The 14,820-nt window shown below is 42.3% G+C and overlaps 1 protein-coding gene across 3 annotated transcripts in view; it reads right to left on the bottom strand.

Annotated features, from left to right (window-relative positions):
* Positions 1-4,167: 4,167 nt before the first annotated feature.
* Positions 4,168-14,820, bottom strand: part of lrp6 (low density lipoprotein receptor-related protein 6) — a 49,331-nt gene continuing 38,678 nt past the window's right edge. The window contains exons 18-23 of one of the 3 annotated variants that reach the window (XM_088348080.1): positions 12,204-12,440; positions 12,015-12,125; positions 9,976-10,203; positions 9,767-9,903; positions 8,136-8,233; positions 4,168-5,904 (exon numbers count right to left, since the gene is read on the bottom strand). In XM_088348080.1, the coding sequence (XP_088204206.1) occupies positions 5,586-5,904; positions 8,136-8,233; positions 9,767-9,903; positions 9,976-10,203; positions 12,015-12,125; positions 12,204-12,440 (1,130 nt within the window). In that variant the 3' untranslated portion in view covers positions 4,168-5,585. Of the gene's footprint in view, positions 5,905-8,135; positions 8,234-9,766; positions 10,204-12,014; positions 12,441-14,820 lie in introns of all 3 variants that reach the window. The other 2 variants (XM_088348079.1, XM_088348081.1) reach the window with 2 other exon arrangements.

Below are 14,820 nucleotides of genomic sequence, written 5' to 3'. Positions count from 1 at the left end.
CTTCCAGGATTACCAGGCCACTATGGATGTTGCAATAACAAATAATACACACATATTGTTAACATGAAACATAGGTTGTTCATATACTATATAATCGAAGTGTGTTTTAAGCCTAGATTCAAACAGTTCCACTGAGGTTGCAGATCCAATCTCAGGGGGCAGAGCATTCCACAGCACCGGGGCCCGAATGGAGAAAGCTCTTGAACCTGCGGATTTCTTCTTGGCTCTTGGGATCACTCGTAGAACAGCGTTTTTAGAGCGAAGGTTACAAACATATTTGATTTAACAAGAATTGCCCTCACACTACAATACTATCAATTACAGACTAATAGGATATCCACGGGAGTATCCGGTTTTGTCTAAATGCATTACAAGCGATGTTCCCTGTCATTTTCCTTACGGGTCTGAGCGTTCACATAAAGTCGCTGAGCAACGCTTGAAACAGTGAGCAACGGCAATCCCAAGTGTGGCAACTAAGTCATTATCAAACATGTCCAAAACTTGACATCACGTTGCATTTTGCTGAGTTTCCGGAAATGCAACATTATTTTTCTCTTTTGAATGAATTGACTAATGTATTATTGCAAAGCTTGTACGGCCTACAAACGTCATTTGTTTTTAGGATTCTCTTACAAGATTTCCATTTATTTTATTCCTGGTATCTTTTGTCGCATAATACTAACATTTTTGGGGGCTTATTTCGTCGGTTATAAGATACAGAACTGTACTTAATCACATTTTTAGTGGAAGTACAATGTTGGCGACAAGATTCACTTGATATAATTGGAAATTATTTGAATGCAACACAAACTTTTACTTCCTTTTTCCGTGTTTTTTTGTACTTTTTTTTTTAAATTCCCTTGGAAAAAATCTCATTGTGTTTATTTTTTCCGAGCTGTTAAATTTTTCTTTTTGTTCTCAATTTACTTTTTTCCTACATTTTTTTCTTTTCTTTTTTTCTGGCTTTTTTCTAAATTTTTCCTCAGCTTTTCACTACTTTTTCATTTTGGTATTTTTTTCTTTTTTGTTCTATTCCCCCCTTCCTTTAAGTCATTTTGTGCATAATTTTACATAATATTTGGTCATGTTGGGATTAAAGAAGCAAAAACAACCTGAAGAGCCGTTTAGGACCCGAAAGAGCCGGTTCTTTTTAGCGAGCCGGGCCGAAGAAGCCGGTTCTCGAAAAACTCTACTGACTTTACTCAACTTCATTCTACTTCGACATTGACTTCAAAATATTGCATTTAGGACACAACGTCAGGGGAACCCGTGTATTTTTACCTTCATCCACTTTAACTTTGACATAAGTCGCTTCTTAATTAGTCATTTTGAGCCCTGATTTTTGTGCGCTGGCTAGATTTTAGAGGGAACACTGATCTTAGAGGGAACACTGATCACAAGCACTCGAGAATTCCCCCAAAAGGAATACTTCAGTGTGCCACCCTTACGGAGCTGTGAGTAGACACAGTTACAGTTAGCGGGTGGCATTCCCCGCACAAAGACCGACCTGGTATGCAAATTGGAGGCAATTTTCAACATATCCATTGTTTAAAACGACAGGGACTTCTCGACAGAGCCAGATTTACGAGAAACACCTGAAGTCCTGCTCCGGGGTAGGAATTCGGTCCTAGCTGATACGGTGCTCAATTGAAAATTCTGAGTAGGCTTATTCAAAAAGGCAAAAAAGACGTGCGTCTCTCGGTCATTTTATATCATAGGTTTTTCTTAACAAATGCAAACAAAATGCTCACCTGGCCGCCAGAGGGCAGTGTTGAGTTTGTTCTGCATTTATATAGCGCTTTCCAAGTCAATGAAGACCTCCCAAAGCGTTTTACAATGTGCTTCACACTTTCCTCTTACACACACTAACCGATGCCATTCAAGGCAACTACCTGCTCATCAAGGTTTTAAGGTTTTGCAGTGAATGATAGAGTTTTGGCCAATCACAATTGTTAAGGTTCGATCTCCGGCAAAACGAACATCAAATGCGACAGAAAGAAAATGAAAATCAATCCAAACAGCTTGCCAACATCATTTTTGCCCTTCCATGTATTCAGTTACTCTCCAAACCTGCACAAAATTTAGTCATTTTATTCATATTTGGTTTCTTTTGTGTTTTATTAGCATATTTGGTATTGGAGTCATCCAAAAGTCATTGAAAGTAATACAGTTCAAGTAACCCTAACCAACCCTGTTTGTAAATAAATGTGTCGTGTTTAGAAAAGAGCCCTGGTCATCCGGATTATAATATGTAAGGTTAAGTTTCCTCCCACATTCCAAAAACATGCATTTCAGGTGAATTGGCCGGTCTAAATTGTCCCTAGGTGTGAATGGGCGAGTGAGTTGTCTGTCCCCGTGTGCCCTGCGATTGGCTGGCAACCAGTTCAGGGTGTCCCCTGCCCACTGCCCAGAGATGGCTGGGATGGGCTCCAGCCCCCCCGCGACCCTAAAGAGGATAAGCAGTACAGTTGATGAGACGAAGTTACTAATGGAGGCTGAACGGTAAAGCTTAAGACTGAAAAAACAAAGCTAAAGGATTTTAATGGACATTCTTTTACTAATCGGGTAATCACTCAAATGCAGCTATGCTTCATTTACCAATAATCCGAATAATCCAATCCACATTTTCACACTTACAGTTGGGTGTTTTCAAGTCATTCATCAGAAATGACTGACAAGGACACAGTCGTAGGTAACATGTCACTCAATTTATGTTGAACAAAATGAAGTAAAAGGACAAGATCAGCTTATGGTAGCAGCTGGATGAGCCAAAATAGAGGACGAACAACCAAACATTGGTTGGCCACGGACAAAAATCGAAAAGACGAGAAGCTTACAGACAAAAGTGCTTGGGAGTAGAAAATAATAGGACTACAGGTGGACTTTCTTGAATCATCCGCACAACAATGAGCCACCTGCCTAACAGACTGTCTCATCGTTGTGGAAGACCGACAGCTTTAAAATTGGACGCTCACCAGAGATTAAACAGACGTGTTTCACAGGCTTCTATCGGTTCTAGTAGGAAAGGTTCCATCTTATCCACTGTATCTGTATGGACCAGTTTCGCGAAACACAAATTCATATGGTGCAGAAGTAAGCTACCTACACTAGAGATCAAAATTTGAGAATCTATTAAAAAAAAATTGAATAATTCTGAAAAGATGCCATATTCACTGTTGCCAAACTGCTGTGGTGTGATTTTGGTCCATTCTCCTTCCGGCCTCCTTCAGAGATGGCTGATTGTTGTGGGTTTTTTGACCAAGACTTTCCAGGGGTTCTCTATTGGGTTGAGATCAAGTTTCTGGACAGGCCATGTAATAATTCCAATGTTTCCACATTTAAAGAAATTCTTTACCAGTTTTGCTGTGTGACATGGAGAAATGTCCTCCATGAAGACAAGGAACCATGTGCTGTTGAAGGTTCTGGTACACATTTGCATTCACTGTACAAGAGGTCCAAATTCTTGCTCCAGATACCATGCCCCAAACCATGACACTTTCTCCTTCACCTTTCACTGCCCTTTTTTTTTTAAACACACTTTGGGTTTAGTCTTTCTTCAATGTGTCGCCAAACATAAGGCTTCCCAACAGACCCAAATAAATGACATTTGCTTTCATCACTGAAGTGAACTCTGGAGATGTTCTCCTGTCTACACAACATGCTCCTCAGCAAAGATCTTGATTTATTTGCTAATGAGAGCTTTGGTAACTCCAGTGTGGACCTTCAGTCCAAATGCCCTTAAACAGCGATACACTGTGCTGTACTATGTTCACAACAATTAAAGCTGCAGTGTGGAAACAACCACTGACATCCTCTCTTACGTTTGTCTTCCGTGTACGACCAGCCTTCTTGGGTGACTTGAATGAGTTTGTAAAGATTCGATATTCCTGAAATTACAGATTTGGAACAATTGTCCTGCTGCCTGAGGCTTTCAGTCACATTAGACCGGGCCACCAGCTTGGAAAGTCTGTGAAACTGGCAGTTAAATAGGGGTCGACAGATGATCCAGGAAATTAGCACCATTTACCAATTAGCACAGGAGAAGCTCTATGTAGGAAAGGTCAAAGCCGACTTTACTTCCTCATAAGGCTGGCCTCCTTCAACATCTGCAAAAAGCTCCTGAAAATATTCTATGAGACAGTTGTGGCAAGCACCCTCTTCTATGCGGCAGCGTCAAGGATGACTCTCGTCTCAATAAACTGGCGAGGAAAGCGAGCTCTGTGGTGTGCACAGAGCTGGACGGCCTGACAACTGTAGCTGAGAGACGAGCACTGGAAAAGCTGCGGTCAATCATGGACAATTCATCCCATCCACTACACAGCATTATATCCAGACAGAAGAGCAGCTTCAGCGACAGACTGCTGTCACAGTCTTGTACCACGGACAGACTGAAGAGATCTTTTCTTCCGCATGCCATGAGGTTCTTTAACTCCACCCGGCGGAGTAAAGGCCCACATTAAACCACACCTCCTACATTGCATATTACCTAATTTTTTTCGGTATTTGTATATTGTATTCTTTTTGCTTTATTATTGTATTGTTCTCAGCGCAGGGATGTTGCTGGAAATATGAATTTCCCTGCGGGGATGAATAAAGTATCTATCTAGATTAGCACTATTAATTGGGGGCACCCTTTTAGTGTTCTCTAATTTTGATCAGTGCATTTTTGGAAAAATACAGGTTTTTTGTTATAGCATGGTAGAGACACACCAAAATGTCCTTAAACTGTTAAGCAGCGAAGATTATTCAATTTTCTTCAAGTGGTTCTCCGATTTGGATCTCCAGTGTAGCTTCTTGCTCTTCCTTGCCGCGCTCACTTCAAATATGATAAAACACTTAAGAATCTCCCTTGGATACATTTGACTTCTGGTCTGGATTTAGAGGTGGAAAGCCATTTCATAACGGCCACGTTTACGACCATCGGGTACCGTTCTCACGACGTCGTTTGCAAAGATAAAACTAGTCTATGGAAGAGGCAGTATTGGTATCGGCTAGGAAAGAAGTAGTATCGACCCGTCCCCGGTGCCAATTTCCACAGGTTGAGGAGCATCGCGCCCGACGAGGGACACGAGTCATTGAGGACGAGCAGATTGTCAAGTTCATGCTGGCGTTTGTCGACTCAAGGCGGAGACATTTTGTAGAAAAATAGGAATGACGGCTTCACGACACGTCGTCTCGGTATCGTCTACCGTATAGCTTATAAATACGAGACGGTGTGCTACAAAAATACTTCCCGTCCCGCTGCTCAGGCACAAGACGGCTGCTCGGAGGAGGGGGGAGGACGGGAAATCGGTGCGGCTGGAATGGCGGATGCTCCGTATTTGGCGTCGTGTCTGTCCTTTAAGGCAACTTCTATGCGTGTGATTTGAATAAAAGCTTTTCTTAAAATAAAAAAAAAAAATGTACAAATGTCTGAATACAAACCTCTATGGTATCATCATCGGTAAACACTGTATAGAAAATATATAAATATGTTTCTCTTTTTTTCAATGTACAAATGTTCCGCAGCAGCCAGCCCGGCGTTCCCGTTTTTAAACTCGTTTATGCACAATTGCTATTTACAGATGGGGGGGTGGGCGGGGCGCTCAGGACGAGTCCGTGCAGGGTGAAGGCGGGGGAGGGTAGAGGTGGTGCGAGTAGCTGCGTTCGGTGAAGGGCGAAGGGGGGCAGCTTTCGTAGTTCTCCTCGGCCGACAGGTACTGGCTGCGCGGTGTCGGCGGCGGCGGCAAAGGTTCGGAATCGTAGTTGAGGTCGCTGGTGTAGCCTTTGGGCGCGGCCGCCCCTCGGCCGCCCCCCGCCGACTTGAGCGGCGTTCGCCGGCCCGGCGTGTAGTCGCTGTCGCACACGTCGGTGCTGCAGGGCGTGGTAGGGGGGGCGAAGTGGCGATACGTGTACAGACGATAACTGCGGGACAACCGATGAAGCGCGTTAACTCACTTATTCACGTGGGAATGCTATTACAGTAGTATCTCTACAAACGAGAATATTCACGACTACGTAGGGCAAGGTAAGAGCAGTCCCAGGGGCTACCACTAGGGACCGCTGCAGCATTAGCATTTTTTTTTATTGTAATGTATTTATTTATTCAGCCAGTATAAACCATAAACATGATATATAGGCGCGGAAGGCGCAGGTGGACAGTGGGGTATTCCCTAGCAAGATCAGACACTCGCACACCTTCTTCATATTTTGCTATTATTTCTTTCGTAAATGCAATAGTTGTACGCACTACTTTTCTTTTTTCACCTGTAGCAACTTTGCTGCTTGCACTGACTTTCTTCGGAGGCATAATTAGGGGCTAAAACACTTGGTACACCTATATTAAAAGCGAAAGCAAAAGGAAGCACGTCCGCACGCAATAACAGTTGGTCAGGAAAAGAGCCATCTACACCCGTACGCCGCTCAGCATGGCACCCTAGCGTACGCACTCACGCATTACCGGCGTTCGAACTTCGATTTTTTGACCGAACAGCGAAGCAAGAATTTCTCCAAATTTTTGCTCGGACTCCGATTTGTTCCAACTGAGAGGCGTTCGAAAACCGAGGTTCCACTGTAATTACCTTGTATTATACGCTACAATATCTTTTTTACTCTATTCTTTTAAATCTATTACATTATCATTATTGAGAGTCCGCGTGTCATATGATTTCTGGTACAGTGGAACCTCGGTTTTCGAACGCCTCTCAGTTCGAACAAATCGGAGTTCGACCAAAAATTTCGAGAAATTCTTGCTTTGCTGTTGGGTCAAAAAATTGGAGTTCGAACGCCGGTAATGCCTGAGTGCGTACGCTAGAGTGCGATGCTGAGCGGCGTACAGGTGTAGATGGTGTAGATCACCCCACCCCTCGTGACCAACTCTTATCACGTGCGCAATTGCTTCTTTTTGCTTTCGCTTTTAATATCGGTGAACGGAGTGTTTTAGCCCCTAACTATGCCTCCGAAGAAGGTCGGTGCAAGCAGGACAGGTGAAAAAAGAAAAGTTGTTCGTACAACTATTGCCTTTAAGAAAGACATAATAGCTAAATATGAAAGAGGTGTGCGAGTTTCCGATCTTGCCAGGGAATACAGCATGGCTTGCGCTGACCACCACAAAGGTAAGAAATCCTATTCATAATTCTTTTCTTTATCCTTTTTTTTATTTTTACACGTTCATGTTAGCGTAATCTTTCGTACGGAAGATGACGATAACGCGAACGTACGATTAGCCTGGGTTAGCTTTAAGTTTACGTTAAACATTCAAGGTAAACATTCCGGGTGTTGGAACGGATTAAAACGATTTACATTATTTTTAATGGGAAAAATGATTTCGGTGCTCTAACAAATCGGTTTTCGAACAAGGTTCTGGAACGGATTATGGTCGAGAACCGAGGTTCCACTGGATATAGAATAGTTTCAAAAGATAAAATATATAAATAAGACTAGAGTAGAATAGGTCGAAGGAACGTCATTGGCATAATAATACCGTACCTGTACAAAATAACCTAAATCAATTCCCGTTGAACATACGGATGGCGGAAGGGTAAAAACTCTCTTTAAGACGTGTAGTCTTGCTCCAAATGGAGCGAAGACGGCGACCTGACAGCAGGTCATCAAAGTACCTTTTTTAGTCCGTTTTCTAGTTCGATCGATGTAGATACTTTGCAGGGACAGGAGGCCAGTACCTATTATTTCCTCTGCCATCCACACTACTTATTCCATCTTTGACAATTCTTTCTGATTGATGCGACCAAACCAAAGAATTTTAAGCGTTGTACTTATATGGGACACCGGTTCTGGCATTATTATTATTTCATTAGATTATTTTATGAACCGATTAAACGTCACACAGTGAAATAAAATGCACTTAATAATAAGCTTTGGTCTTGTTAGCGGTTTTGCGATTTTGTCTGAAAATATAAGGAGTGGCTTAGTTTAATGAAATGTCAAAAGTGATCCAAACAGCTTCAATAACAGTTCAATTTTAATCCCCATCTCAAAAGTTAACTCCGCTTTAATGTACTAACTTTCCAGTTAAAGCATTCCCTTAGCATCGTTGATTTTTGTTTGAATAATTCTGACTCCCAAATATAAAAGTATCACAGTTGCAGAAGAGGTTAAGATTTTTCTGCTAAGCAAAGTGATCAAAATGGCGCTACCTGTAGGAGCGATGCGTGGATGGGCTGTTGGAAGAATATCCAAACTCCAGCGTGTATTGTGAGCGGACGGTGGCAGGAGAAGGAGGAGGGTTAAGGATCTGCTGACAAGAAAACATTTGCGGATAAGACGAGCAATCCTTAAACACATCCTGATCTTTTCATGGTGACCAAGTATTGTATTTTCAGCACCATAAAGTGCACTAGATTATGAGGCGCACACCCCAACAATATTTTGTGATTTTTCTTCTTCATCATATTATATACATGGGACTATAAGGCGCACGGAATTAACACTAAAGTATGGGCTAAGGTTGCTCAAAAAATAAAGTACTGTAATTGCACACTGATTGATCAATCATAGTGTCTTAAACTCTTGACAAAAAGCTAGCAGACATCAGGGCAGACAACTCTGAAAAGTTACCTGCCCCATTTTTCACAACTAGAAACAACTAATCGCAAAAAAAAAAAAAAATTGTTGCAAAGTATTAGGGATTGATCATCAGAATATATAACGGAACAACACTTTAAAATTAAGTTTATTACAAATCTACTTAGAACATTCATTGCATGTATATGACATCACAGTTTTCCATCTGCCATCAATATGTACCTGTATTTACTCATCTTCATTCGTGCAATGTTTGCTCCAAGCCACGTGAACTCCTCATTCCACGATGCTTTTAATTTATGTTTACGTTTTGTAGCGTCATCAATTTTGTTAGCTTCTTTTGAATATTTTTTCTGGGGCTGTGGTTTTGACTTGATTCATAACCACTTATCCACTTTTTTGGGTGTTTTCCGTGCGTCTACTTTGGAAAATGATATGCAAATGCAGGACCTTATAACGCTCGAGAGAGTCCGAAAGCACAAAGTTATTCAATGCAGGCTTCTCATAGGCTGCAGAGTATGCAAATTGTCAAACGAACCGAAATTTCCAAACCGAACGAAGATTTCGAAATTGGAATAAAGCAAACGTTTGATTTAAAAAAAAATCCTCTGTTTTATTTTTTCTTGAGAAAGTTGTCGGCCACCCGGGCGGAGACGTTTTGAAAAGTTGTACGCCCGAGGTAAAAGATGCACGCCCCGGGGGTCCGGGCAGACGTTATTTCAGACACTGGTTTATCACTGATCACAATAACCCACTTTTAGGTTCCGACGCAATTGAGAAAAACTGGTCTAGTGGATATGATCTGGCGGTCCCCGTGCCACGATCGAGGTCTGATTCCTGTTGCATCCATTGTTATGCAATTACGAACAACCATCCATGTATAGAATAGAATAGAATAGAATATACCTTTATTGTCATTGTTACAAATGGGCTAACATATTGTGACAACGAAATTGGGCATGACACTCCAGTTTTACACATTCATAGTGAGGTAGAATTCGGTGCCATTAACATCGCAATCCGGTTCAATCCCCGTTGCCACCACTGATATGCAATCGTGGTCAGCGATCAACTGATAAATTATTGCACGAATATGGTAATGCATTTCCAATTTTGTGCATTTAAATGGGGCACCTTGATAAAGTGCACGTTAAAATTTGTGACCAATTTGAGTTATTTGGGTGCGCCGTATGGTGCGGAAATTACAGTAATGTGTGAGCATAGAATGTTCTAGTATACAGACCGGAGGGAAGTAGGCCCCCTTGGTGCTGGACGAGCTGCTGGACGAAGCGCCGGTGATGTGGGCACGGTCGTACGGCGGTCCACTGCTGCCACCCATGATGCTCAGGGAGCCGATGGCCGATTTGCCTCCGGACATACCTGGCACAGAGGGCAAGCGGTTAGCTCGGGGTCCTCTTGGTCTCGACTGCCCGGCATCAGCTAGTCCCTCACCTGGCAGCGAGCAGTTTAGGGGGGCGGTGTGGGAAACGTATCCGAGCTGCATGGAGGGCGGCCCGTGGACCACCAAGTCGTTGGGCACCGCCTCGCTATTGTCCTTCATCTGAGGGCAAAGGAGGCGCTGGCACACGTAGTAGACCGCGCCCACCAAGAAGAGGGCCGTCACCACGCCCACGATGGAGCCCACCGTGTTGTTTGGTGGGGGCGGCTCTTCTGTGGAGTCTGCGGTAAACCAACACCGAGAGGAAGAACAGTAAGATAAGCAAGAATCACTCATTTGATTCTATTAATTACTGTATGCTATTACCAAACCGTGGAAAGCAAAGTTGTTAGATCAAAAAGCTATTGGTTCTCACTCCTAAAATAATGCGGCAAATTGGTCATCAAGTTTCAAATGTTTTTTTAAGCACCTTGGCTGCTTTCTCCAAACAGACCCTGCTTATTTATTTCAGTTCTGAAATGAAAATGAAATGATCTGCATTTATATAGCGCTTTTCAAGTCAATGACTTCCCAAAGCGCTTTACAATGTGCTCCACGTTTCCCAATAGCGGCCTTGCAGCCATGTAAGGCGCTAACCTGCTTATTGGGGGTATTAGGGGTTCAGTGTCTTACCCAAGGACACTTCGACATGTAACACGGACGAGCCGGGATTCGAACTGGGATCCCTTGATCCCAAGACGAGCGCTCTACCTCCTGAGTTACTGCCGCCCCAGTTCTATATTATTTCAAACCTGCTTTACCACTTGAATCACACCCTACAATAGTTAAACTGCCAATAAAATAACAATTAAGCTGTTGCATAAATGACAAATAGAACAAACACACTAACTCTATAGGGAGAGGGAGAATTAAACCTGTCGGAACTTTATAATTGCTGTTAATATACTGCATTATTTTCTGGAGGGCAGCGCAGTGGTTAGCACGTGTGCGGCACAGTTCTGAGGTTATGAGATCGAACCTTCTGTGTGGAGTTTGCATGTTTTCTCCGTGCTTGCGTGGGTTTCCTCCAGGCACTCCGGTTTCCTCCCACATTCCAAAAACATGCATGTCAGGTGAATTGGCTGGTCCAAATTGTCCCTAAGTGTCAATGAGCGAGTGAGTTCTCTCTGCCCACTGCCTGAAGATAGCTGGGATGGGCTCCAGCACCCCCGCGACCTTACTGAGGATAAGCGGTGCAGATAATGGATGGATGGATGGATCATTTTCTGAAGGGCAATGCATCTTGGGTTGAATAACGAGGCCTTTTCAAAAAAAAAATTACAAAATCTTGGAATTTAATCGTGTCATTGGGCAAAATATTAGAAAAAAACCATTACATGTTCAAATATTTTAAGAATAGAAATGCATAGTGAATACAGTTGAGAAATAATAATAGCTGCAAAATATAAAAAACTGATCATAAAAATGAGTGGGTTATTTGCCTATCCGACAATATAACAGACACGTGGTATGGTTTCCTGTTTAAGTGACAACCCATCCATCCATTATCTGGGCCGATTATCCTCTGTAGGGTCGCGGGGGTGCTGAAGCACATCCCAGCTATTATAGGGCAGCGGGCAGAGGACACTCTGAACTGCTTGCCAGCCAGTCGCAGGGCACACAGGGACAGACAACTCACTCGCTAACTCACACCTTGGGACAATTTGGACCGGCCAACTAACCTAAAATGCATGTATTTTTTGGGGAATGTAGGAGGAAACTGGAGTGCTCGGAAGAAACCCACCCAAGCACGGGGAGAACATGCAAACTCCACACAGGAGGTTCGATCTCATGACCTCAGAACTGTGCCGCACACGCGCTAACCACTGTACCGCCGTGCTGCCCAAGGTGACAACCTATTTTTGTTATTTTTATTAATGTTAAGAGTACTTGGCAGGATGACGACAACAATAATGTTTGTTGGGTTGTGGGTAGGACTGCTATGGGTAATTGTTGGTTTGGTTTTAATTTCATGATTTCTTTTGTTAATGTGCACGTTGTCCATGGAAGCCCAAGATATTCTGAAAGCTACAAAGGCGGCGGCGGCTCTTACGGCATCCGATCTCGTCAGAGTTGTCAGCGCAGTCCATGTTGTTGTCGCACTTCTTGTGCTTGCCGACACACTGGCCGTTGGCGCACGTGAACTGGTCCAATGGGCAGCGCACTGAAACGCAAAGTCGTGTCAATCTACTCTGGAAAAAACAGGAGGCCGATTTGCGGGGCATCCGCCGGCAGTTCTCACCTTCGCACTTGCTTTCGTCGGAGCGGTCCTGGCAGTTGAACTCGCCGTTGCATCGGAGGCTGAGATCGATGCACTGCCGACTGTCGCACTGGAACTCGCTCTCCGAGCAGACGGGGCAGTCCACCTCGTCGCTGATGTCCTCGCACTCGGCATAACCGTCGCAGCGCCAGGCCTGAGGGATGCAGTCCACCTCGCCCGAACGGCACGAGAAGTGCTCGGGGGAACACGTGGGAGGCTCTGAAGGGTAAAGGCAAACATTCAATATGGTCTAATGCCACAATATGATACCACGCGGTGTGAGCAATGAAATCATTTTGTAAACATTATTTTGCAAATGTTGCACTGAGTCAACTGTCAGGAGGAGTTAACCTTCTTTCATTGTTCAATACACTGTATATAAAGTGCACCTAAATACCCCAATTTGTGTTCCTCACAACCCATCGGAAACAATCGGTAGAGCACAAATAAATAATCGGTATGCATTACCATAAAGGGTTATAAGGTAATATATTTGTGCAATGATTGATCAGTTGAATGAATGAATGAATGAAAACTTTATTCGAACGTCAAAATAAAAACAGAACAAAAACAATAATTTAACAACAAAATAATGTTACATAATATGTTCGAAAAGGGGTCGTAAGAAGCAAATGCTTATATTACCTACACCTTCCCCACCAAATATACCAATGATATCACAACAATTGTAATAGTAAAAATAATAACATTTTGTTATAAGAATAGCAACAATAACACAAAGTTAACTCAACGCACTATTCCCAATCTCTCGTATCCCTCATACCCCGTCTTCATCTCTATTCCGCCAGGAATGTTCCTTTGTGTCTAAACCTGAACAAGTGAATAGTTGGACACAGTCTTGCAATCCGTTCCAAAGCTTTACTCCCCACACAGACACACACGTACTTTTCCTGGTGGTTCTCACCTTTGGGATTATGAATTCACTACAGCCCCTTAAGTTATAATTACCCTCTTTCCGAATGAATAATTTGGAACTATGTTTTTGTTGACCTTAAATAGTAGTTGTGCAGTGAAAAATTTTACTAAATCATCTAATTTTAATAATTTGATGAAAATTTGGACAGAAGGAATAAAATATAAGTATGATCTCGATATCCTACCCTGTGTATGGTTCTAATTGCACGTTTTTGGAGGATAAAAAAGGGGCCAAAGTGAACTTTTGTAATGATTGCCCCAGACCTCAATATGTTAAGTATGGCAGAACTAGAGAACAATAGAAATACAATGCATTATAGTTTAAAATGAATTTGGCTTTATCAATTATTGAAATACTTTTAGTTGATAAACATTGCTGAGCAAAATCATGGATATTCTTTGCAATTGAATCGAACCAAAGTAGTGAGAGTGAGAGTGCAGACACATTATCACTAGACGACCGGTGGAACAGCCGACTCACGAAGCATTTGAGCTTATCTAATTATCACACTGTTTATTACTCATATTGCCAGAAACACCGATTTCCCTAGTGCATTCTGATAGGTCTCTCCACTTCTTCACCATCGAATGTTAGAAAATGGAGAAAACAAGGTCTTTCGACAAAATACTATACAAGCTCTTTTATGTACGAGGATAAGGATAATGTTAATGATAATGACAAGGATAATGAGGATAAGAACTGCAGATAATGGACGAATGGATCCATCTTTCTATCTGTCTAGCCATCTGTAACGGGTTTCATAATAACTTTTGTTGAAATTGCTGCTGAAATGTTCGTGTAGTTTGTGTATAAGTGTCCTGCAATGACGAGTCCAACAGTGCCACCTGCTGGTATGGGGTAAGGTTTACTTTAGCCTCTGATTTAATGACCGGGATATTGTTAGCAGTCTCCAGCGCGCTGCTAACGGTAAGCCACGACTTTTTGGTGCTCTGCAAAAAAATAATTGACAACATTCAAACCACAACTGACAAATCTTGCACCGTACAAAGTAATGTAATTGGTGTTGTCCAACTGGTTGGATTTATTTTCGTTTTGTTTATGTCGCCATTTATGTTAGTTTTGCCGTAGGTTGTACTGTACTAAAATGCTAATTCCCCACATAGATGTTGAGAACCAGCGGAGGTGCTAACCACATGGTGTGTGTATGTTGTGTCGCTCGTTGCAGGTAAATTGTTCCCTTTTTTTAATACTCGTTATTGTAATTTTTTCTATTTTCACAAATATATAAAAAGGATGATGTTGGTTAAAATTCAGATTAAAAAAATATGTCTAGTTGAATTCATTGTAAAAGTTAAAACCACTATACGATCACTTGTTAAAAGTATCTTGTTAAAATGGATGTAAAAATTATTGTAATGGTTGATTTTCTGAACTGTATTGTATGTCAACTGAAAAGAAAACTATTTGATATGCTTAGAGCAGTCTCCAGCGCGCTGCTAACGATGTTGAAACCAGTGGAGGTGCTAACCACATGGTGTGTGTATGTTGTGTAATAAAATCCTCATCATCCAGTCCAGCCTGAATAAGGATCCTTGGTGGGACGGGTACATATTAAACAGCAATGTTATTGACGCAGAGGTGAAGTAGAAACTTTTTAACCTATCAGAATGCACAAGGCAAATCAGTGTTCATGACACGGTT

Source organism: Urocampus carinirostris, chromosome 11 (genome assembly GCF_059441175.1).
Source record: "Urocampus carinirostris isolate Australia breed hairy pipefish chromosome 11, RoL_Ucar_1.0, whole genome shotgun sequence".
Lineage (NCBI taxonomy): Eukaryota > Metazoa > Chordata > Actinopteri > Syngnathiformes > Syngnathidae > Urocampus > Urocampus carinirostris.
Note: the sequence above shows the minus strand (reverse complement) of the source record. Positions and strands in the feature narration are given on the sequence as shown.